Genomic DNA, 24,526 nt, shown 5'->3' with positions numbered 1-24,526 from the left:
ATATATACACACACACACACACACACACAGCAGCTTATTTGCCTCTTTTTAAAAACCTTTAGGATATACAACATAAACTTGGTGATCAAGAATGGATCACATGAGATATCAACTCTAATGCCATTTTACCAGAATGACCTGCAGAAAAATACATCTTTCTATTCTAGATGTAAGTCATAGTTTTCATTACGCTCTGTGCTAATCAGAAGAAAACACCAGATAATTCCTTTAGTCCTTTAATAAAATGAGGATGATCAGATTTCAGTAAAGATTAAATGAAATAAGCATAGCTAGGTGTGGTAGTACATACCTGCAATCCCAGTAATTTGGGAGGCTGAGGCAGGAGGATCTTAAGTTCAAGGACAGCCTCCACAGTTTAGCTGGACTCTGTCTCAAAAAAAATAAGGGCTGGGAATGTAACTCACAGGTACAGCACCCCTGGATTTAATCCCCATTACTGCAAAGTAATAATAATAATAGCAATAATAAAAATAAATAAATATTTCTAGACTTTTAAAATAAGTCTCTCTCACTGGCCACAGTGGCACATGCCTATCATCCCAGAGGCTGAGACAGGAGAATCAAAAGTTTAGAGCCAGACTTAGCAACTTTTTGAAGCCCTAAGCAACTTAGTGAGACCCTGTCTTAATAAAAAGAGCTGGGGGGCTGGGTTGTGGCTCAGTGGTAGAGCACTTGCCGAGCATGTATGAGGCACTGGGTTTGATCCCAGCACTAAATTAAAATAAAGTAAAGGTATTGTGTCCATCTACAACTTTAAAAAAAAAAGTGCTAGGGATGTGGCTTAGTGGACAAGTGCCCATGGGTTTGATCCCTGGTGCAAAAAAAAATTTAAAAAATAATTTTGTCTCTTTCAATGTATGTTTTCCTAGTGAGGGGAGGACTGTTAAGAGGACTCCAAAGAGTTATAATCCAGTCACACATCACATTCCTGTTCATCTTCCCAGATCATTCTGCAGTTTCTCTTGTTTTCTGTAATTCCTGCACATTCCCTCAAATCCTCCACCATTCTCATTTCTATCCTTTCAGCTGTTGCTCTAATCTTGTGGTTTTAGATGTCAAAAACCTATTAGATTTACCTTGTAGGCTAAGATTTAGGTCCAGCAAGAAGTTAGGCAGGCTTCAGGTAGCTTTGCAGAAGGCAGGGCAAGTGTGCTACAGTCAGATATCCCAGGATTCTCCTAGAAACAGAAACCCACAAGTGAGCCCTTGAAGGAAAACAACAAAACACCACTTTTGAAATAAAACCATACTGTCCTGGGCATTTCAGTCCTTCCCATGCTGGCCTCCTTTCGGCACCATTCCTTTCTGCCGTCCCACCCAACTCTCAGCCCTGGCACACAGTTCCATGAACATGCCACCTGCCTTCTTGCTCTGGCCCTATCCTTTGGCTGCACAGTTTATTTTTTCCACATCCTCACTGTCTTCCAGCTCCAAGTTAAATAACCCTCACAGATGGCTTGTTCCATCAGAGCTGTTTAAGAACTCAGGACAGTGAACTGGTGTTCAGAGGAGCTGCCAAAGCCCAAGACTGCCCTTGCTCCGATAGCTCAAGACAATTTTGTCATCAGCTCCCTGGAAATCCATGAACAGCAAGCAGATATGCTAGCAGGTGAGGGTGGAGGGATGTCTGTTTAATACTGTAAGCCTCCAACATCTAGCAACTAGTTCTCATTTAGATTTACAAGTCAGAATCTGGAGCTGGATACATTGCATACTCCATTTTCCACAGAAGACAGAGAGAGCACTTTGTAGTTGGCAATTCTCCCCCACTTTTTTATAGCATGGAAACCCAACAGGAAATGGCAGTCCCATTTGTGTATGGGCTCATGGCTTAAGTCCTTGGTGAACCTCTTGGTGACCTCCTGAGAGGTCTAGATCTCTGCCCTGCCTGACCTGAAGGGCAGTATTCCCAGCTGTCAGCACGCCCTTGGGAAGAGCGGGAACTTCAGATGCCTATTGAAAATCCTGCAGAGACAAGACCCAGAATTTCACTCTTCCTTTCCTGTCAGCACAGACAAGGAGGTTTCCTGCCTGCCTTGTCATCAGCTTTGGAGCACTTTCCTTCTACACCCTCCTATGTATGCAGTTGTCTATAGGATTTGCCCCTTTCATTTTCCCAGCACCCTCCTTCTCAGGTGGGCCGGTTAATTAAGCCCTCATGACAGGCAGCCTTTTCCTTGTCCTTACAGGAACTCTTCTGAGACTTGAGACCTCTCTGGTCAGGACCTGCCTCTCAATCCCTTACTTTTTGCTCTTCTGTAACTGCAGCCTTTGTAAAAAAGATTTCTCTGAGGTCTCCAAGGGAGGGCAGTATGTGCCATTTGCTGCTATAGGAGTCTCTACCTCAGTAAGCAGAGTTCCCTTGAGAGACTGCCTCCCTTCCTCTGATAAAGGGCATATTGGCAGGTTCTCTGCTTGAACTCTGGCATAGCAGAGCAGGGTACAGTGGCATGTTCAGAGTGGTCTGGCCAGACAAAGGAAAGTTAACTTTCAGCCCAGAGAACAGACAGTTGAATGAAGAAGCTTCCCCTGGAAAGAGAAAGGAATGGGAAGTGAAGGAAAATTCTATGGCAGAGAAGTGTTCCCTGAGAACTCAGTCAGAAATCAGCATCTCTTCTCTAAGCCTGGTCTTTCCACTTTTCCACTGAGAAGTGGGGAGGGGATATGCAAACTATTGTTTCTCTTCTCCTCCATCATACCTTGTTCTAAGATCAAGGGTTGACTGATGTTGCTTGAATAGTAAGTTCTGGGGTTGGTAGATTTGTAGAGCTTTTGGGCACCAGATAGAAGGAGGAAGCTTTGATTTATTTTCCAGTACCTATGCCCTCTGATGGACTTTATTCTTTTTTTTTTTTTTAAGTTGTTGATAGACCTTTATATGTGGTGCTGAGAATCCAACCTAGTGCCTCATACATGCCAGGCAAGCACTGAGCCACAGCCACAGCCCCTGGACTTTATTTATTTATTTTTATGTGATGCTGAGGATCGAACCCAGGGCCTTGTATGCGCTAGACGAGCGCTTTATCACTGAGCCACAACCCCAGCCCCCTCTGGACTTTATTCTTTACAGTGCATCCAGTATAAGTTCAAGACTGTATAGCACAGAGAACTTTCAAGGGACATTCATATATAGGTCTTACCTGAGCATCCAGCAGTGACTAGTTTTATATATTCATTCAACTCATTGTCTGATCAGTAGAGGTCTTATCCATAATGCATCCAGGAAAATGAAATAAATCTGAATGAGAGAACTTCTTTTAGGGCAGGTACCCTGGTAAATATTTAATTTCAATATTTTTGCTCTTGCCTGTAGCTTAGCCAAGCACCCAGTTTCTGTTCATGTAAATGCAAGTTGATCACAGTTGTTTATTTTGTCCTGGATATCTTTGGGCCTCTGCTGAGCCAAGACAGGTGCAGTATCCTTTAAGTAAGAAGGGCTTGAAGTAGGTCCCTTTCTGTCTGCAAAAGTACCATAACCTTCTTGAGAGCCATCTAGTATAAAGACTGAACAAAGACTTGGGTTCAAATCCCAGCTTCAACACTGAAAAAATATTCATTTTCTCTGCAATTCAGTTTCCTCTTTCTTTTTCTGTCTCACAGGATTACTGTGATAATCAGATTAAATATCTTAATGCCTAGCAACTATCATTCATATACACCACAGCCACCAAGAAGCTGTGACCAATGAAAATTGCAGAGGAAGTAAAGTGCTGACATGCTCTACATGCCACTGCCCTGAACTCCTCAGTTAGCTTCTTGCATGCTAATGAGTTTTTGTTTCTAACACTGTCCTGCCCTGAGTTCGTTCAGTATTCTTTTCACTTGTGAGGATTTCTTTCATGATAAATATCCAAGAGCTTCAGTATGTCTGTGTGGTGATTGTCCTAGAAGGCAAGCTTCTGTACTGCCCTAGCGGTTCCTGGCAGACTGGTCTCCAGAGACTGTGCCTTATCTCTCTGCATTTTGGCTCTTTTAAGGATCCCTTCTGACTTCAGATCTGGTGAGAAGTTAACCAAAATGAGTGTCTTTAGTCTCCTTTGGGGCTCACAGGTTTGGCTTGTACCGTCTAAGTGGCCCAGAGGGAGCTGTGAAGTGTTGGAGACAGCCATGGGAAAGAAACAGCTCACACAAGAGCATGGTGCATAAGCCAGCAGCTCCCCTCTGCCTGCTGGAGCAGGCTCAGTGAGGCCGCTGACAGGAGTCTCCAGAACACTAAACAGGTGATTAAAACATCAGTATAAGTCTTTCCAAGCCTCACAGAAAGCCAAAAACTTAGTTTGGACACCAACAGAAATTTTCCGCTCTGGAGCTTTATACTCTGGTCCGCTGTTTCTTCCTCTGCTCTGTGGCCAGAGGAGAGCTCTTTGCTAACAATTCCATCAAACCCTCCAAATCTTCCTGAGTAGCTTATCCTATGAGAAGAACCTGTACCACCCATCTTTTTCCAATCATCAGAATTCTCTCTAACCTCTCACTGTTATTTCAGAGGTTGAATCTTCAGGGACAAGTCCAACACTGTCCCTTGTGACAGCTGAGCCCCAGCATGAAGCTCAGTGGCAGAACTCCTTCCCTTCCTCTCCAAGGTGACCGCCTAGAATCATAGAAACCTTTAACAATGAAAAGAGAAGTTGAGCGGTCCCACTTTTTTGTATTTAATCAAAAGATTTAAAATTGGTTTGTTGAAGAGATATCTTCATTACCATGTTCATTGCAGCATTATTCACATTAGCCCAGTGAAATAAACAAACAGATGAAAGGATACAAAAATGTGGTATACATATATAATGGAATATTATTGGGTCTTTGAAAAGAAGAAAATTCTGTTATTTGCTATCACATTGTTGGAATTGGAGAATGTTTTAAGTGAAATAAGCCAGACATAGAAAGACAAATACCACATGTTCTCACTTATATGTGGAACCTAAAACAATTGAACTAATAGAAGCAGAGAGTAGAATGATAGTTGTCAGTGGGTGGAGACTAAGGGGAATGAGGCAACTATCAAAGAATACAAAGTCTCAGGCATGAGGAAGAAGACATTTACAGGGTTATGTTTATGACCGATTGCACTGCATGGTGAATACAGTTAATAAGTATAGTGTACATTTCAAAATTACAAAGCATACATTTTGCCAGTATCGGTGAAACATACCTATAATTCCAGCAACTTGTGAGTCTAAGTCAGGAGGATCACAAGTTCAAGGCCAGCCTGGTCAACTTAGTGAGACCCTGTCTCAAAAAAATATATAAAAATATCTGGGCGTGTAGCTTGGTAGTAAACCACTCCTGGGTTCAATTCCCAGAGCCCCACCCCCTGCCAAAAGAAGACAGTGCATTTCAGATGTTCTGATCACAAAAAATAAGAATTTTGAGATGATGGATGTTAATTAGCTTGACTGAATTTTTACGTTGCATTTGTAAATCAAAACCTATAAATATATATAATTATAAATTACTATTAATTTACAATACTTTTTTATTGGTTACTTTTAGTTATATAGGACAGTAGAATCATTTTGACGTAATTATAAAAACATGGAATATGTCTTGTTCTAATTCAGTCTAATTCAGTAGTACCTTTCCTTCTGCTTCCCTTTCCCCACCCTCCACTCCCTTCCCTCTATTAATCTTTCTGCCATTTACCCATAGTTGTTTGTTTGTTTGTAGTTGGACATAATACCTTTATTTATTTTTATGTGGTGCTGAGGAGCGAACCCAGGGCCTCGCACATGTTAGGCAAGCACTCTACCAATGAGCCACAACCCCAGCCCTACCCTACCCATAGTTATTTTTTAAAATTAATTTTTTGGTGAGATTCACTGTGGTATATTCATATATGTACATAGGAAAGTTATGTCAGATTCATTTCACTGTCTTTCCTTTTCTCATCCACTTGTCCCTTCCCTTAATCCCCCTTTGTCTACTCCACTGAACTTCTGTTCTCTCTGCCCGATTTGCTGGGGTTTAGCTTCCACATATCAGAAAACATTCGGCCTTTGGGTTTTTTAGGATTGGCTAATTTTATTTATTTTTTTTTTTCTTTTTAAATTTTTTATTGTGGGTTGTTCAAAACATTACAAATTTCTTGACATATCATATTCCACACTTTGATTCAAGTGGGTTATGAACTCCCACCTTCACCCCATACACAGATTGCAGAATCACATCAGTTACACATCCATTGATTTACAAATTGCCATACTAGTGTCTGTTGTGCTTCGCTGCCTTTCACATCCTCCCCCCTCCCCCCTCCCCACCTTTCCCCTTCCCTCCCCTCCTCTCTCTCTACCTCCTCCACTGTATAACCCTGAGGGTCTCCTTCCATTACCATGCAATTTCCCTTCTCTCTCCCTTTCCCTCCCACCTCTCATCCCTGTTAAATGTTAATTTTCTTCTCCTGCTCTTCGTCCCTACTCTGTTCTTAGTTACTCTCTTTATATCAAAGAAGACATTTGGCATTTGTTTTTTAGGGATTGGCTAGCTTCACTTAGCATAATCTGCTCTAATGCCATCCATTTCCCTGTAAATTCTATGATTTTGTCATTTTTTAATGCAGAGTAATACTCCATTGTGTATAAATGCCACATTTTTTTTATCCATTCGTCTATTGAAGGGCATCTAGGTTGGTTCCACAGTCTTGCTATTGTGAACTGTGCTGCTATGAACATCGATGTAGCAGTGTCCCTGTAGCATGCTCTTTTTAGGTCTTTAGGGAATAGACCAAGAAGGGGAATAGCTGGGTCAAATGCTGGCTCCATTCCCAGCTTTCCAAGAAATCTCCATACTGCTTTCCAAATTGGCTGCACCAATCTGCAGTCCCACCAGCAATGTACAAGTGTACCCTTTTCCCCACATCCTCGCCAGCACTTGTTGTTGTTTGACTTCCTAATGGCTGCCAATCTTACTGGAGTGAGATGGTATCTTAGGGTGGTTTTGATTTGCATTTCTCTGACAGCTAGAGATGGTGAGCATTTTTTCATGTACTTGTTGATTGACTGTATGTCCTCCTCTGAGAAGTGTCTGTTCAGGTCCTTGGCCCATTTGTTGATTGGGTTGTTTGTTCTCTTATTGTCTAATTTTTTGAGTTCTTTGTATACTCTGGATATTAGGGCTCTATCTGAAGTGTGAGGAGTAAAGATTTGTTCCCAGGGTGTAGGCTCCCTATTTACCTCTCTTATTGTTTCTTTTGCTGAGAAAAAACTTTTTAGTTTGAGTAAGTCCCATTTGTTGATTCTAGTTATTAACTTTTGTGCTATGGGTGTCCTATTGAGGAATTTGGAGCCCGACCCCACCGACTGTAGATCGTAGCCAACTTTTTCTTCTATCAGACGGCGCGTCTCTGATTTGATATCAAGCTCCTTGATCCATTTTGAATTCACTTTTGTGTATGGCGAGAGAAAGGGATTCAGTTTCATTTTGTTGCATATGGATTTCCAGTTTTCCCAGCACCATTTGTTGAAGATGCTGTCCTTAGGATTGGCTAATTTTAAATCCTTTAAAATTTATATATACCAAGAAGTGGATAACTGGGTCAAATGGTGGTTCCATTCCTAGTTTTTTGAGGAATCTCCATACCAGTCTCCGTATGGTTGCACCAATTTGCAGTCCCACCAGCAATATATGAGTGTCCCCTTTCCCCCACGTCCTCACCAACATTTGTTGTTATTTGTTCTTGGTAATTGCCATTCTGACTGGAGTGAGATGAAATCTCAGTGTAATTTTAATTTCCATTTCTCTTAATTGCTAGAGATGTTGAACATTTTTTATATATATTGTTGACCATTTGTATTTATTCTTTTCAGAAGTGTCTATTTAGTTCCTTTACCCATTTATTAATTGGGTTATTTTTAAAAGAAGAAATGGAAAGAGATCTTCAGAATCATCAGCTTTTTGTAGGCAAGATTCAGTAATTTGCCCAAGGGTCATACAAGTTAGGAGTTCTTGAGGGATATAGCTTAGTGATAGCATGCTCAAGACCCTGGGTTCAATTCCCCATAACCAAAAAAAAAAAAAAAGGCCCTTGTTTTTGACTAGCATTAAGGTGCACCTCGTGTGGAGGTACATTGTATCTTGACCTGGGGCAATAGCTTCCTGTTAGGATAAGCCCCAACGTGCTGGAGCTTGGCTTCTTTTGATGTCTTATTTCAAATTTGAAAATTCTATAGGCAGCCCTCTAAAGAGAACACCTATCCCTTAGTGAGTCTGAATCTCCTTGAGAAGCAGTACCTAGCAGAAATAACATCTCTGAATCTGCCCAGGGGGCTGTTTTGCATAATTTCAGGGAGCATAGTTCACATAGTATACAGGGTGAGTGTAATCTCTCCGTGATGTCCTCTGGAATTGTCCTAAGGCTGCCATCTGCTTGCCATGATCAGCCCATCCATGTTGTGCAAGTACCCGTAGTGTATGTTAGATACTGCAGTAAGTTTTACTTGAATACACTACACACACAGTATCTGCTTTCAAGAATCTTACTTAAGGGGAAAAGTGGCATATTAGTGGGGAAGAGATATTGAGAAGCATAAAGAAGATAAAAGTTAGGGTGATATGAGGAGAGTACCCTCTCAAATGACAAATTTAGGATACAAAGAGTTCTTGATAGCTAGGTACAGTAATTTATGCTGAGGCTGTAATCCCAGTGACTCTGGAGGTTGAGCAGGAGGATTGCAAGTTTGGGACCACACTCAGCAACCTACCAAGGCCCTAAGACCCTGTATCAAAATTTAAAATTTTTAAAAAGGGCTGGGGATATAGCTTGGTTATTGATTTAGTTGTTATGCACCCCTGAGTTCATTTCTCAATATAAAAAAAAAAAGTTGTTTTTTTTTAGAGAGAGAGAGAAATTTTTAATATTTATTTTTTAGTTTTCGGCGGACACACCATCTTTGTTTTTTGTATGTGGTGCTGAGGATTGAACCCGGGACGTACGCATGCCAGGCGAGCGCGCTACCACTTGAGCCACATCCCCAGCCCAAAAAAAAGAGTTCTTGATAGGCTGCAATGGTATATGACAAGACAAAGTCAAAGAAGAACCAAGTAAAATAATGCCCTTGTCCAGAAAATCAACCACACCTAGTAATGAGCATGCAACACAGTTAAAAGGACGGAGAGACCTTGGGGAATAGTTAGGGGAGGACTTGTGCTCATTTGGGGGAAGACAATTTAGTCACATATGTAAAAATAATTTGGGGGTTTATTGATAGAAGCTTACAAGTTGTCAGGAGCAAGATGGTGAACAGCAAAAGTAATGCCATTTAGTCTATCCATAGAATTAAGGTATTCAGAACAAGGGAGGTAATATTCCACTCTATTCTCTGCTGCCAGGTCACATGTGGGCACATACTCACTTTAGGAGACTTTTTAGTCTTAGTGGAAGAATAAGCAGAAACTTGAGACAACTGAAGTGAGGAGTAGTGAGAAATGGGACTCTTTAGCCTAGAGAGGGTGTGATGGCAAATATCAAGTAATTTGAGTCAAGTCAGGTAGAAGCAGCATTAAAGTTTATATGGGGCCCCTGAGAACAGAATTAGAAGCATTAGGAGGCATATTTTGGGACTTGAAAAAGATAGACATTTCTGGGGCTTGGGTTGTGGCTCAGTGGTAGAGCGCTGGCCTGACATATATGAGGCACTGGGTTCGATTCTCAGCACCACATATAAATAAATAAATTAAATAAACGTCTAACAACAACAGCAACAAAATATTAAAAAAAGAGAGAGAGAGAGAGGCATTTCTACCACTTAGAAGAATCCAAAAGTAGAATGGGCTCCAACTAGAAAATGAAGCCCATTGTAGAATCAAGACAGTAACAGAGCACATGGTGACACATGCCTGTGATCCCAACAACTCAGGAGACTGAGGCAAGAGGATTGCAAGTTCAAGGTCAGCCTGGGCAACTGAGCAAGACCCTGTTTCAAAATAAAATTTAAAAAAAAAAGAACTTGGGGGCTGGGATTGTGGCTCAGCAGTAGAGCCACCTGCCTAGCACGTGTGAGGTGCTGGGTTCAATCCTCAGCACCACATAAAAATAAATAATTAAAGGTATTGTGTCCAACTACAACTGTAAATAAATAAATTAATAATAAATAAATAGATAAGGGCTTAGAATGTGGCTCAAAGGCAGAATACTCTTTGGTTCAATCTTCAAAGAAAAAAAAAATCTTTCTGTGTAGATAAAAATAATTACTTAGTATTCCCCAGGGTGTTGAATCTTCTCCACCTGAATTATTCAAGAAAGTATTGGATCACTGGTAGATGATCTCTTGTTAGGCTGAGGCTGAGGCTGTGGTTCAGTGGTAGAGCACTTGCCTAGCAAATGCAAAGCCCTAGTACCCTAGCATGCTTTAAAAAAAAAAGAAGAAGAAGCCGAATCTGTTCTTTTGAGGGTTGGAATGATTAAGACCCCCTTCTACCCAGGTCAAGGAAGCTCATATCATCATATCATAGCTATGAATAATATAGATGTTGAGGGCTGTTAATGGAGTCAAAGGAGATGAACAAAATGTAGGCCTCACCCCTGGGTACTAAAGAAACAATCTGCAGTTGTCAGGTTTCTGTGGACTCCATCATTGGATTGAAAGTCCTGTGAAATTAAGGACTATGTCAGTCTTGTTCTGTCTTATATAACCAGGATGGGTTTGTTTTTTTGTTGTTGTTGTTTTTTGTTTTTGTTTTGTTTTTTCTTTTTTGTGTGTGTGGTGCTGGGGATTGAACCCAGGGCCTTGTGCATGTGAGACAAGCACTCTACCAACTGAGCTATGTCCCCAGCTCTTCCCAGGATGTTTAACATAGTCCCTGTCTCATGGTAGGTCCTTAGGAAAGATTTGTGGATAGCAATCTGGTAGGCTAGACAAAGGCTAACTAGCTTCTTGAAAAGAAAGACTTTCTGTCAAGCTTAAAGGAAGGTGAGGGAATGAATTGATTGCATAAAAGCAAAGTTTCTGTAGGCTGGGGGAATCATCTGTAAAGTTTGAGGTTCCAGAGGAAGCAAATGGCCTGCAGGGGAATAGCAGACAGGGTTACCTGGGGCCTTGAGTCAAAGGTTAATAAGTAATCACAGTGCAGTGGTGACCTGTGGGGAGGTCCTGGGGCTGAGGGTTTGGAGGGAGGGGAGCTGCACAAAGTGTGGAAAGCACTGAGAGAGACCAGAAGACAGGATTCCTATGAGCAAGACTTGCCCCAGGCAAGGCTCCATCTTGACATCCTCAGGATTCATCAGCCTGGAAAGTATAAAGGAGCAGCATGCATGGTCTCTGCAAGGAGCTTTTCTTCTCCTTGTGGCTGTATTTTCCTCCTCCTCCCTTAAGGGAAAAGGAATGAGAATTCTGCCTTCATGAGTGCTATAGGTAATGGAGGATGGGCATGCATTTCTCTCTTGACACAGGGCATCTTTTGATCTAGTGTAATCTTTTGATGAGCGTAAACCTGCCCCTACAGGAACAGGGACTTTGACTTTGCTCTCTGCTGAATCCCCAGGTTCAGGACAGTGCTTCATATACATAGTAGGCACTTAGAAAATATTTGCTGAATTGAATTTTGACTAAGTATGTTGATTGCTACAGATGTCTCAGAAAGGGCAGTCTCTCCCCACAGAGAATAAATAAAACTAGGAACAAATTTGATGAAGAAGCCTAAGGGATGGCCTTCTAGGCCTGACTGTCTATAAGACAAATAAGAATGTGGCTCAAAGTGACTAGAGCCGGAGTGAGATTCAGTGTTCCTGGCCCAGAACGAACTGGCAGTGTGGAAACAGGCTTGTGTGCGGATATTCACAGACTGAGACAGACAGAGGACTTTCATCCCCAGGGGCTGAGCTTGTAGCCTCCCCTGCTGGTTCAGTAAGTGAGGGCCCCAGCGCCTGTGTTCCAGGTTTCAGAGCAGCTAAAGCCAGCCAGACCTGAAAGGCTTGTGTTGGCAGTGCCAGTATCCGCCCTAGCCCCTGCCAATGTGGGTGGTTGCTCTCAGTGCACTCCGCAGGGGAAGCAGGATTGGACTGCAGCCCGAGCTACTGCTGCCTATAGCTTGCTCTCTGCAGCACCCTTGCTATTGAGAATGCACCTTGCTGGAATACCAGAGCTCAGAAGAACTCTAAGAAAATAGTTTCTTTCCATGGGGGAACAGTTCAAGAAAAGCAAGCAAGCTTTACTCTTCCCAGGGAAAGCTAGACTCCTACCTTTCTTTCCACAGTGTCCAAGCTCAGGAAATTTAGGTGTGTACTAAGTGGTGATGTTCTCAGCCTACTGTCATACTTGGGATACCTGAAGCAAGGAATCCACTGGGTCTTACTTAAGGGAGGTAGCATTAACAAAGGCATTGCTACCACCACGCCCCACTCTGAAGGGTCATTGGACAAGGCAGTTGTTATTTACTACAGCGCTTTATTCCTGATACTATGTATTAGTGGCATGCTTCATCTCTCCAGGGTTCTGTAGAGTGCACATGAGCCTATGGTTAAATCCTAGGGTAGGGAAAGGATCTGCTGGAGAGGAGCTAGGCCTTCCCTTCATATGGCCTACCCAGTAACCTAAGTCTTGCACCTCAGCCTTGAATAAATTATTTCAGCAGTTTGAACAGCCAGATGAGCATTCCATATCACTCCCCAGCCCTAGGCTGTGTGCCAGTCCCATGCTTCCCACTTTGTGTCTGGCATCCAAACCTATTGGTGGTGTGAGGCAGAGTGCCCTTCCCACCTCTGAGCAGAATGAAATAGAGAGAGAGATAAAAATACCAACCGCTCATTTCTTGAGCACTTACTGGGCCCAGACATCTGGCTAAATATTTGATATGCATTATCTCTCAAAAGAGATTTATCTTGGGGCTGGGTAGCTCTAGCTCAGTGGTAGTGCTTGGCTAGCATGGGTGAGGCACTGGGTTTGATCCTCAGCACTACATAAAAATAAATAAATTCATAAAAAGTATACATTAAAAAATAAATTTATCTTAAGAGTTAACCTCATACACATCTTGAACAAACAGAGGTTCTTAGAGGTTAAGTAGCTTGTCTATGAACAGACAGCTAAGAAGTGACAGTTAAGATGAGGTCTGTCCAACTATAAAGTGCAGACTCTTAATCTCCTGTCTTGCCTCCTGACAAGATGGACCCATTTTTTCTACCGTATTTTTCTCCTTGCTACAAATATGCTCCAAAAAACTTCTGTTCCCCTAGCCCAGCCTCCAGTATAAATACAGTCTCCTTCCCAATAGCAAAACACCTGTACCTTTTGGAATTTACTCCAATAAACACTATTGGAGCAGCCTTACCACCACCAAGTCTTCCCACCAAACCATTTGCTGTCTTCCACCTACTCCTCTTTAGGAGACTTACTATTGTGTGGTGATATGGTTTGCGGGGAGGGTGTTTGCCACACAGAGCAGGCATCTGTGCTGGGCCATCTGATTGGTGATGGGCCACATTGCCTCCTCTAAGAAGAAAATTGATGAGACCCCAGGATATAATGATAGGGCTGCTGTGAGTTGACAGCATTTCATCTTGTAACCTATTGATCCCTTAGCTGGCATACACCTATCATAGGACTGGGGAGGGCTGGTTCAGGACATCGAGATCACAGTGACTGGGGAAGTAGTTATGCTTGGTGCCTCACATAGAAACCATGCCAGCAGGGATAGGAAAAAGTGAAGGATTATCTGAGCATATCCTTGGGACAGTGTGCCCTGGGATAATCAAGAGATGCATCCAATACAGGACCCATGTTTTTTTTTCCCCTCTGTCCTCTTCAGGATCAGCACAGGTTCTTCCTTCCTCTCCCATCTTCTTAACCAACTTGTTCGGATTCAGGTAGGCTATGAGTGTCTGTCTCCCTGTCCCACACTACCGCTTCAGAGTGATTGTGCATCCTTGTGGCCAGTTTCCCTCCAGCCTCTGGAGTCTGCTCCCTGCCAGGAAGTCCCTCCCCCTAGGAATGTGAATAAACCATTTCCTCTGTCTTCTCAGCTCCAGAGGATTCCCTGTGTGGTATTCTTTATTTCTTGTGTCTGAACTCTCATTGGCAGACCCATCTCAGGCCAACCCACCCTTGGCTGCTACAGAATTGTGCTTCCCCACCCTTTAATCTCTTGTAAGGGTAAGTCGTGCATAGCTGGAGGTTTTTGGTTTGTGGAAACACATTAGTCTGAGTTAAATTTCTTATAGTCAGTCCTGCAGGCTTGGCTCATTAAAGATGGTAATTAACCCATTGCTAATTGACCTCAGAAGCCAGCCAAGCAGCCTGTGCTTACCAGCCTTGGTGGTGGATTTGGAGGCTATTTTAAGGTTTCTTAATAATCTCAGCAAGACTTCACTTTCCTGTCTGCATCTTATTTGCTCTAAGGACATTCTGTAAAATTAACAAGCTATAAAGTTTGATTGAAGGCTTCAACAAATGTGAGAATAATTGGCTGCATTTAAAGAAACAAGAAAAACAACCTGTAAACTTGAGTTTGTGGGGGAAAACCCATGTGATTTTTCTCTTTTAACTGAGGAACAGCAGCAAACTGGACTTTTAAGACCAGGAAAAGGGCTGGAGTTGTGGCTTAGTGGTGAGCACTTGCCTAGTATGCATGAAGTACTGGGTTTGATCCTCAGTACCACATGAAAATAAATAAATAAAGATATTGTGTCCATCTACAACTAAAAAAAAAAAAAATTAAACAAAAAGACCCAGGGATGGGTGGGGAACCTGCCTGATTCTGATTCCCCCAAACCAAAAGTTCAGCAAAAGAAGTCTTATCAAATGACTAGCTGCTGTTGTACTTATGCTTTCCAAAAGGCCTGTTGAGAAAGAAAGCAGGGACCCAATAAAAATGACATGAGTCCCTCATTCCCTAGAACTTGCATCCAGGGGCCTGGTTCACTTCTCAACCCCTCCTCATTTTCTCCTGGCTATGTCTGGGGTTTTCCTCCCTTCCTGAGGCTGCTGTAAGATAACTCAGTCTTGGGGCTGGGGATGTGGCTCAAGCGGTAGCGCGCTCACCTGGCATGCGTGTGGCCCGGGTTCGATCCTCAGCACCACATACAAAACAAAGATGTTGTGTCCGCCGAAAACTAAAAAAATAAATATTAAAAAAAAAATTCTCTCTCTCTCTCTCTCTCTAAAAAAAAAAAAAAAAAAAAGATAACTCAGTCTTGCAACTCAGTGTGCATCAGTATGTGATACCTGATGCTTAGTTCTTTTTCACTCACACACTCCCCCACCTTCCATAAGGCAGAATAGGTCTCCTATTCTGTTTCTCCCTGGGCATTTCTACCCCTGTTGTGTGACTGAAGAGAGTCAAAAAAAGTTTTCAGAGAATACCATTCTTATTTTCTTAACTACCTCCCCACCTAAGATACCTCAGACCAGTAGGCCAGTCTTCTCCTCTCAACCTGGAGGTTTCTTTCTTCTTTTCTGAGGACCTATCCTTCCTCTTAGCCATAGCCCCCACTTACCTATGGTCTGCTTATCTCTCTCTAAGGAACTGAGTCTAGGACAGGATGGTGCCACTATCTCCTCTCCACATCAGACTTTCAGTTTTCCTTTCTGCTTGGTTCTTTGCGTGTGGACCCAACTGGGGTGATAACTGGAGCCTCGAAGCTTGAGGTTTCAGTTCCTGCTGATGGGGCAAGCTGCCTCAGACAATCTTCAAGGGAACAGAAAGGGACTTTCTTAGGGTGCCTTTCTTTCTGCTCTTCCTTAACCAAAAGCCAGTTGTCTTTTCAAAGATGGAATGGTTCCTTTAGAGGAGCCAGGACTGCCACTGGAAAGGTACACTGAGATTCCCAGAGTTTTCTCCAGCACCCCTTTACCAAAGCACCTCTAGCCCCAGTCCACCTCTGCTTGTCACAGACCAAGAGGAATCTGTTCCTGCCCAGCTCTTTTTCTTCTCTCTAGTTTGCTCAAGCTGTGATGTACATATCATTTACATTCTCTGCTTTTCATTGATATAGAATGGAAAAATGTGCTCATGAACAGAATTATTGTGGGAATTATGTCATAGTCTTCATCTGGACTCCTTTCTCTCCAAGCAGAAAACCTAGCTTTTAACCCCTCCCCTACAAGGAAGTCCTCCTGAGCCAAGCAAAGATAATCTTGGCATTTTCTTTTTTTTTTTTTTTTTTTTTTTTTGTAGACAGACACAATACCTTTATTTTATTTATTTGTTTTTATGTGGTGCTGTGGATCGAACCCAGTGCCTCACACATGCAAGGCAAATGCTCTACCAAGCTAGCTACAACCCCCGCTCTAGAGTTTTCTTTATATAGGTAGTTTCAAAGGCTTCCTCCATCATGATATCCCTTTTAGCCATATTAAACTGGTTTTGTTTTTTCTGTTATTGTTGTTTCAAGGCTTTGAGTCGGAGAATATTCCCGTAAGCCTTCTATAGAACTCCAGGGCCAAGAGAGCTGTGGTCTTCTCCCCCTCTAGGCTTATTCCTTCTACCTTAAAGAAGAATGTGTTTGCAAACAGGCTAATGGGCAGGAGATAGAAGGCTTCCCAGTGTCCCTAGGCAAACCCTAGTCATTCTGCCTCTCACCTTCCCTGTCTACCAAATATCATGAACTCTGCATTTCTCAGTACCATGGTATATTTTATAAACCTAAGGAGACTGTGCACAACCTTGGCTGTTCTCCCTGCTGGTTGAATTGCAAAGGAGAGAGGATGTTCATACAAAAGACTTTTCTCTCCAAACAGGTAGATTCCTTATCTTTATCTCAGAGACCCTAATTGATCAAAGCCCTTTTGTCAATCAGCCTTGCATGTCCCTGCCCTAGAGGAAGAACAGAAACCCCAAGGAAACCAGCTTCTGTCTGAAAGACATGGAACTGAATACTGGTTGGGGCTGCAGGTGGAGAATTCCTTTTTGCTCTGTGATGGACAATTCCCACTGATCCTCTGAGGATGTGCTTCAGGCAAGCTCAGGATGTCTGCATCCCTGGGTCCCGCTGTGCCCTGGAAATCCCCATCTCCAGGAGTCCCACGTCCGCACTTATGGCCTTTCTCCCTGTTGGCCAGGAATCACTTTCTTCCTGTGCCATTCAGTATACCAGCCAACCCATGCCCTAGCAGTAGTGCTTTTGACCACCTGTTCAGGCACACATCCATGGCACACTATTCTTTCCTGGTTAGGCTTCTGCTGTAGACTCAGCAGAGTGTGCTGCACTTTACCTGTGGGCCTCTCACCATACAGGTGAGCCAAGTATCAGCACTAGTTTCTTTGTCCTCTTCTCAACTGTACACTCCACCTCCTCTCCATTCAGTGGCAGCAGCCTCATGCCAAAAAGGAAAGTCCTGGACCCATTACATAATTCTGCATAGTGCAAGCAGTAGCTAGGGCATAAGGTCATAGGTCAGAGTGGGGTCAGGTGGCTGACACACACTGTAACGACAAGGTGGTTAAAATTAGACCACAGAGAGGAAACTGGCAGCCTTGTGGAAATGCAGAAGTTTCCTCTGCAAGTGAGAGGCTGGGGATGCAGGGAGGCCACTGTGCGTGCTGCCTGCCAGGCTATTACTCATTTCAGCTCTGCTCTTTAATGCCTTTTAGCCCCTGCTTCTGTATTTCTAGCCTCCCTCATCACATGTTTGAATACACGCAATAGAGTCATGGTTACCTGCCCTGGCCCAAGACAGGCTTCCTTCCTTTTTCAAGGAAGTAAGCCAGGACTAGGCACCCCCCAGCTCAAGAGGCTCACCTTTTTCTAAGCCTCCTCTGGGAAGCCAAGAACTTTTAGGTCAGCCTCTCAGGTGGATGACAAAGATACTTAGCCTGGGATTTCAGCCTCAACAGGGCCATTGGTGAGGGAAGAAGGGAAGAAGATGGCAGAAAACAGTCATAGAGCACATAGGTAACTGTGTGCTGCACTTTACCTGTCCAGCCACATGGTAGAGCAGTGCTCATTTCCACCATTTCCTAAGGACCTGGATTGTGCCTCCTTCATCTATTCCCTGAAGTACCCAGCCAAGTTTCCCTATGCCTATCATCTTTACTGTGAGCCTGCTGTGCTCCAGCTTGATCATACAACCCCTGACAATGTGGAATGAAATGTAGTCTTAGCCACCAGAGAGGTTGCTGTTCTGAGGAGAGAAGTAACAGTATCCACATTAGCCCTTCAGTGCGTAATGCAAATATACCAGTCCCTTTCACATTCAGAAATGAGGAGGCATTAAAGGGGGGACCCAGCATTCAGTGTAGACTGGAGTCACTGATGATAAGGGCTTCCCCCTGTGGCATATCTGGCCCCTGTAGCATGTTTCCGGTGTGGAACAGCCCTTGGCTTCTGAGCTGCACATCAAACAGGGCCCTCTCCCCCTTGGTGAGCACCCTGCCAGCAGGGAAGAGGGGACCCCAGAGGCCAGAGAGGAAGAGAAGAGCACCAGTGTGCAAGAATGGAGTGGAGCACAGACAACACAGGCAGGTTGGTGGTGAGGGCATGCATATGTATTCTTGCAGAGAGGACCCCAGATTGGGTGACTGTGGACACTTCATCTGAGATGCTGACAAATTTGATGATTGCTCAATATAATAAATTTCATCTCTACTAAATCAGCCCCAGCTTCTCTGACAGCACTGACTGTGTGCTGATGAGGCCACGTGGGAGCAACTGGCATGAACCCTGGAGGGCAGGGCTTTGGTAAAACACTGTCATCTTCTCTGCCTGTAATCTTCCTCCAGACCATGTCCTCTTCCTCCAGACCATGTCCTACTAACCTCAGTCTCTTGAGCATGAGAAGCTCTGAGGTGGGGCAGGAACCTAACAGGGGGATCCCAAAGTGACCTGGTTGAAATGAAAAAGCTAAGAAAGCCCTCATAGTTCCTTTTGTACTTGGACTGCAAGTTCTCGTGGAGGGAGACTGAAGAGGGGCAATGGTGGGGGGGCGGACAGAAAGTGGTGTTCTATGAAAGCCAGTGTTCTGTACTTCACTCCTTCCACTGAATACATTCCAAATTTAGAAGAATTCAATTTATTCTTATTTTTATATCAGGACTTTAGTAAAAGAAATGTACAAGCCCCAAGGGCACCTGGCATTGGTCCTGGGGTTGTCTGCTGCCCCAGGGGTGACCTAAGAAGACTGTGGCAACTTCCTTCCTTCAGAAGACCTTGGTCCTTGGCCCTCACTCCCCTCCTTTACACACGCACATGCACGTTCCTGCTCACTAACTCTGCCTTCTTTCCCAGTTACTTTGACATGTGCCCCACGCAACCAACTATGTCTCCCATCCTCATCTTCCCTTTTAGAAAATGCTGTTTTTCTTCTCTCCCTCTTGCCCTGTAGGTTATTGCAGCCGACTGCAAAAGGGTCACGGTACTGAAGTATTTTCTGGAAGCCCTTTGTGGACAAGAAGAGCCTCTGCTGGCATTCAAGGGTGGAAAATATGTGTCAGTGGCACCCGTCCCAGACACCATGGGAAAGGAAATGGGAAGCCAAGAGGGAAAACAACTGGAAGATGAGGTACTATGCGGGAAGAGCCCGCTGTGGCAGAGGGAAGGCTCCCCTCCCCCTGCCCACGACTGCTTCTACTGGGGGTTATTTATAACCTCAGAGCCATGTCTGTGCTGACCATGACAGCAAGCTTCTCAAGAGTGCACTCTGCTGGTGCCCCTTCCTGCCAGTCCACCCCAGTGCCTCCATCTCACTCTGCTACAAGTTCCAGATGCTTCTTTTTAATGTTGCATTGGAGGAGAAGGGAGGAAAAGAAAGAAAGAGTTTAATAATGTGCAGCTCTGGAGGCTTAGGAAGGGGAGTGGGGGGGGGTGTTAGGGTTCAGACTGAGGATCAAGTTTATAGATGTGCATTGCTCAGCGCAGCACAGGACTGAGCTCCAGCCTCTTGCACACGTACAGGAAGAGCTGACATTGCTGGCCCCATGTGGAAAATCACCCCCTCCCCCAGTTGCCCTCCCTCCCTCCCTCCCTCCCTCCTGCACATCCTGATGTGATTAAGGAATTCTCCTCTTGTTTGTTTGCCCTTGGTTGTTCCTGTAGCCCTTGCTTCACTCCAGACCTGTGTGTGTGTGTGTGTGTGTGTGTGTGTTAGCCTGTGTAATTGCTTCTGCACACCTCACTGGCAGTTGCCCTGCTGTGCATGTATGTGTCTTTCTGGGAATGATTGTTGACTTGTTGACGTTGGTCTGTGTGTGTGCTCCATTTGTGTGTCAGTTTAAGCGAACACTTGCTGCCAGCTCTCCTGCTGACTGTGGGATTTGAGTAAATGTGAGTGTGTAGCAGTGTCAGAGCATGTGTGCGATTAGCATCACTGCCAGCCTCCCTGCTGTGTGTCTGGGTGTGGGTAACTTTGGGTGTGTGTGCACACACCTCATGTTTGCCTAAAGTTCACTCTTTCCTTCTTTTACCCCACTGTGTTAAAGACAAGGGCACTTAGGTGGGAAGAAACATGGGACTGATAGAAGGGACGGAAGCGATTCTAGCCAGAGGCCAGGTCACACATAGGCCAACACAGTCATTTGGCCCGCAGCAGTCTCAAGCGCCTGGTGGAGAAGGGCGGGGTGCAGGGATGAAATCAGTAACAGGCCAAGGAAGCCAGATGTCAGCTGGAAGCTGTCGTTTGGGATGTGAGGCAGTGATAGAGTGGCCACCTTTGGAACAGAGTCTTCAGAGCAGCAGAGTCTTGGACTGACTTCATTAGAATCGCTAGAGAACCCACCCCACCCCTGATGACACAGGGCTCAGCTTCCAGGACAGAGGTGGTTCCAGGGATATAGCTGAGCCCATGATTCCAGACTCACCAGATGAAACCTGGGCAGGAAATAATGGGAAAGAATGAGCTGTCAGCATGGGAGGAGACAGTGGAGTTGCTAAAGCCATTGGGGTGTCCAAGCTGTAGGCCAGCAGAGCGGTGCCACCGCAGCCCTGGACACTGTGTGGGAAGCATGGGGAAATGGGAGGACACTTCAGTCCAGTATTTCACCCACACTTGAAGGCCAAGGCAGGCAGTGGAGGGTGAGACCAGCTCTCATCTCACTCCAAACCCAGGGCCTGCTCTCCTCTTACAGTGAGCAGACTAGCTCACTGGTCCCAGGTCTTAGCTATGCCACACACACTCACTCTCTCCTTCTGATGCTTATTGACCAGACAAAGGTTGTAAGTCACGCCAGGCTGCCCACTTCTTCCTTTTCCCACGAGCCTCCTGGGTTCCTTTATGTTAGTGGCCCCTGGGAAACCCTGCTTACCCTAGTCTGTGTAATTTCATAACCCTGCACTTCCTCGTTTGCTATGAGAGCTGAGCAAACCTCAGACAAGCTTCTCTGACCCTCCCTTGACCTCAGTCCAGTTCCCTCCAGGCCCATGATAATCCTGTGCATCCCCAGTCAGAGCAGGCAAGGGCACTATTCCCCCAGGTGCCCAGTGGACATCCTGTTCCACTTGCTCCTGTCTAGGTTAACTCTGTGAACAAGGAAGTGAATATACAGTCTTCCTCCTTCTTGTGGCCAAGGGTTAACAGATGAGTGGTGACTGTGGACAATACCCCAGACCCCTGAGACCTTCTAACACAGTGGCAGTTTTAGCCCTATCCTTAGATCTTTTTTGGAGGGGATTGAACCCAGGGTGCTACGTTCCCAGCCCTTTTTAATTTTTTGAGGTGGGGTCTTGCTAAGTTGCTCAGGGCCTCCTTAAATGGCTGAGGCTGGCCTCAAACTCGCAATTCTCCTGCCTCAGCCTCCAAAGTTGCTGGGATTACAGGCTTACACTATACTCCCAGCTCCATCCTCTGATCTTATCTCTCCAAACTGCCAGACTGAGTCACTGAAGCTGATTAGGAGAAGTGTGAGAGATGTTTCTTTAGATATCCTTCATGAACAGAACAAACTCTAGTTCCTTAAGGATGCTACCAAGTCACGCATCTTCCCAGACCCTGCTCCCCCATCACCTAACCACCCACATGCTTTATAACCACCTTCTGTCAAGAGAATCCCAGTTAGAGGAGAGGAGAGAGCAGTCTGTACTGAAGAGGGCCAGGCCTGACACAGCTGAGCCACTAAGGGCTGGATTTGGGCCAGCCCCCCAGCCCTTTGGATTGCTCATTATGAGTAGTACAAGCACAGACTTTGGAGCCAAGCTCACTTGAGTTTTTTTGCTTGTTGGTTTTTTGGTTTTGTTTTTTTCTCTTGGGATTGAATCCCAGCTTTGCCACGTGCTACCTGTGTGATCTTGAGTAGGTTGTTTAACTCTAAACTTTGGTTTGTTCATTTATAAAATAGGGATGTTAATCACTTCTATTTCACAGGCCATTGTAAGGATTAAATGAGTCAATGCATAAAAAATGCTTATCCCAGTACCTGGCCAGTAAGAAGCACTGAGCAAATGGTAGCTGTCGATGCAGTTACTAGCATTACCATTGTCAGATTTATTGAATCACTCACCCTCTACCCCTGCTAACCCTGACCCTCAAAGGAAGCTCTTTTGGGCAGCTGCATGTTCTCTACTGACCAAGGCCAAAAGTGAGAGAGGGAGGAATAGAGCCGGGACCACCCGGGGAGCAATGACTGCTGAGTGCTGAGGTCGAAAGCAGGGAGTTGCCATCCCTGGGGAAGTCTGGCAGGAGGCTCTTTAAGTTAGCCAGCTACCTTCTGCCCTGCTCAAGTCCTGGAGGGCAGCTGAGCAAGGCCTTGTCATGTGCATTCCTGTAAAAGGCCCCAGAGGTCCCCACACCACCAGACTGTGGTCTTAAAAAGAAACCAGGGCAAGGTCTGCTGAGCTACAGCATTTACTCCTGATACTGTCTGAGGCAATGGAGCTTCCTCGCCCAACTCCCAGCTATTAACCCAAGTCGATTCCTATGCAGTCACTAGTATGAATTAGATTTAAAGTGGGCAATTTAGCTTTCTCTATCATTTACCCCTTAAATCATTTGTGATTTTCAAAATAAAAATTAGGCCTAAGATGTGCCCTTATGAGTGTGAGTACAAACATGGAAGTGTATATGTGTAATTGTGACTGGGATACCTATGTAAGGAAAGAACCCTAGAGTGTAAAGGAAGCAGTTTGAGTGGAATTGCAATAGCTTCTCTAAATCCCCCTTTTCCCAAGCAAGGGAAGCACACATGATGGGTCTCTTGATAAGGAATCATCCTGGTCAGCATGGGGTGGGGGATGGCAGTAGTGACGGGGAATCCAGTAAGTGTTGTGGACTCATATTCTCTTCTTTCCCCCTAGAAACTACCTAATCTTCTCTTCTTTCTCTTCTTTCCCCTGGTCTGCCCCACCACCCAAAGGAGGAAGACGTGGTGATTGAAGACTTTGAGGAAGATTCAGAGGCCGAAGGCAGTGGGGGCGAGGATGACATCAGGGAACTTCGAGCCAAGAAGCTGGCTCTAGCCAGGAAGATAGCTGAGCAGCAACGTCGTCAAGAAAAGATCCAGGTGGGGCCTACCTGGGGATGGTGGTTCCTAGGATGGTGACTATAAAGGGCCTGAGTAGAGATATGAGCAGGATATAGGGACACGCAAACCTATATCCTGGAATGGTCTTACTGTGTATCCACCTCTACCTCCTGTTGTCTTACTCTACCACTACATTATGATAGCATGCCTAGTGGCTGGAGTCTCACTCAAGGCAGAAGCAGGGTCTTCTCAGAGAATCTGATAAGCACTCCCTTCCACCCCGCTCTATGAGGCTCTGTCAGTGACCCCAAACATACAGGATCTTTCATGGAGTTTCAGAGCTTTGGAGTTCCTTTGCACCAAACCCAGATACTCATGGAGAGCACCATTTCTTGGGAGAGGTTGCCACAGTCACAGACTACAATCTGAGTTCGCAGCGTAATGGAAGAACTCTCTGCACCCTCTAGAAACTACCTAATCTTCATGCAGGGACTTCCCCACTGTCAGCCCTCTCAGGGACCCAAACCTTCACTTGAGCAAGTTTTTCTCTATGGCTTTCCCAGGTCTGTCCCCTTGCACTGTGTACCCACTTCTCCTTGTCTAGGGTTTAGGGCAGATAGGAAAAAGCCAGTCATGCTCCCTCTTTAAAAACAAGTTGTGGGGCTGAGGTTGTGACTCAGCTGTAGGGCATTCACCTAGTACGTGCAAGGCATAGGTTTGATCCTTAGCACAGTATAAAAATAAATAAATAAATGTCCAACTACATCTTAAAAAAAAAAAAAAACAAGTTGCATGCATGGAGAAGCATTAAGCCACTCTGCCTTACCTCTCTAAGGATATTTGTTTTCAGCCTTCTCTTCAACTGCCTCTCCCCTGGGTGGTCAGGCAAACCTAACTACAATTCAGGCTCCATCATTTAACTAGCCTTGTCACTTCAGGCAAATTATTTTACTTCTCAGAGTCTGTTTTCTCATGTTCAAAGTGAAAGTAGTAATGGCACCTACCTCTTGGTGTTGCTGTGAAGCCTACATGAGACACTACACCTAAAGTGCTTACCACAAATAACATGCAAGTAGTCACTTTGTCTGCTCTTAGACTGTTCATCCTGCCCCAGGAAGGGAAATGAATAGCAGTTAGGCTCCATCCTTCTTGAGTTATATTCATGTCCCTGCTCCCATCAGAATCAACT

General features: G+C 44.7%; 2 protein-coding genes across 7 annotated transcripts in view; one reads left to right on the top strand and one right to left on the bottom strand.

The window, feature by feature from the left end:
- The window catches only part of Hic1 (HIC ZBTB transcriptional repressor 1), a 51,882-nt gene that overhangs the window by 5,095 nt on the left and 22,261 nt on the right, over window positions 1–24,526 (bottom strand). The window contains exons 1-3 of one of the 4 annotated variants that reach the window (XR_009226978.1): window positions 5,174–5,433; window positions 1,098–1,199; window positions 311–387 (exon numbers count right to left, since the gene is read on the bottom strand). The gene's annotated coding sequence lies outside the window, so the exon portion shown is untranslated. Of the gene's footprint in view, window positions 1–310; window positions 388–1,097; window positions 1,200–3,161; window positions 4,904–5,173; window positions 5,434–24,526 lie in introns of those variants that run through there. The other 3 variants (XR_009226977.1, XR_009226976.1, XR_009226979.1) reach the window with 3 other exon arrangements.
- The window catches only part of Smg6 (SMG6 nonsense mediated mRNA decay factor), a 228,841-nt gene that overhangs the window by 186,849 nt on the left and 17,466 nt on the right, over window positions 1–24,526 (top strand). For all 3 annotated transcript variants that reach the window (XM_046446944.2, XM_058580081.1, XM_046446945.2), the window contains 2 exons: window positions 19,272–19,448; window positions 23,230–23,376. In XM_046446944.2, coding sequence (XP_046302900.1) covers window positions 19,272–19,448; window positions 23,230–23,376 — 324 coding nt within the window. The remainder of the gene's footprint in view (window positions 1–19,271; window positions 19,449–23,229; window positions 23,377–24,526) is intronic.

The sequence above is a fragment of the Marmota monax genome, unplaced genomic scaffold (genome assembly GCF_021218885.2).
Source record: "Marmota monax isolate L192 unplaced genomic scaffold, Marmota_monax_Labrador192_F-V1.1 WCK01_AAM20220418_F8-fsc00138, whole genome shotgun sequence".
In the NCBI taxonomy this organism is placed as follows: Eukaryota; Metazoa; Chordata; class Mammalia; order Rodentia; family Sciuridae; genus Marmota; species Marmota monax.
The sequence above is the reverse complement of the archived record's forward strand: the minus strand, read 5'-3'. Positions and strand labels throughout refer to the sequence as shown.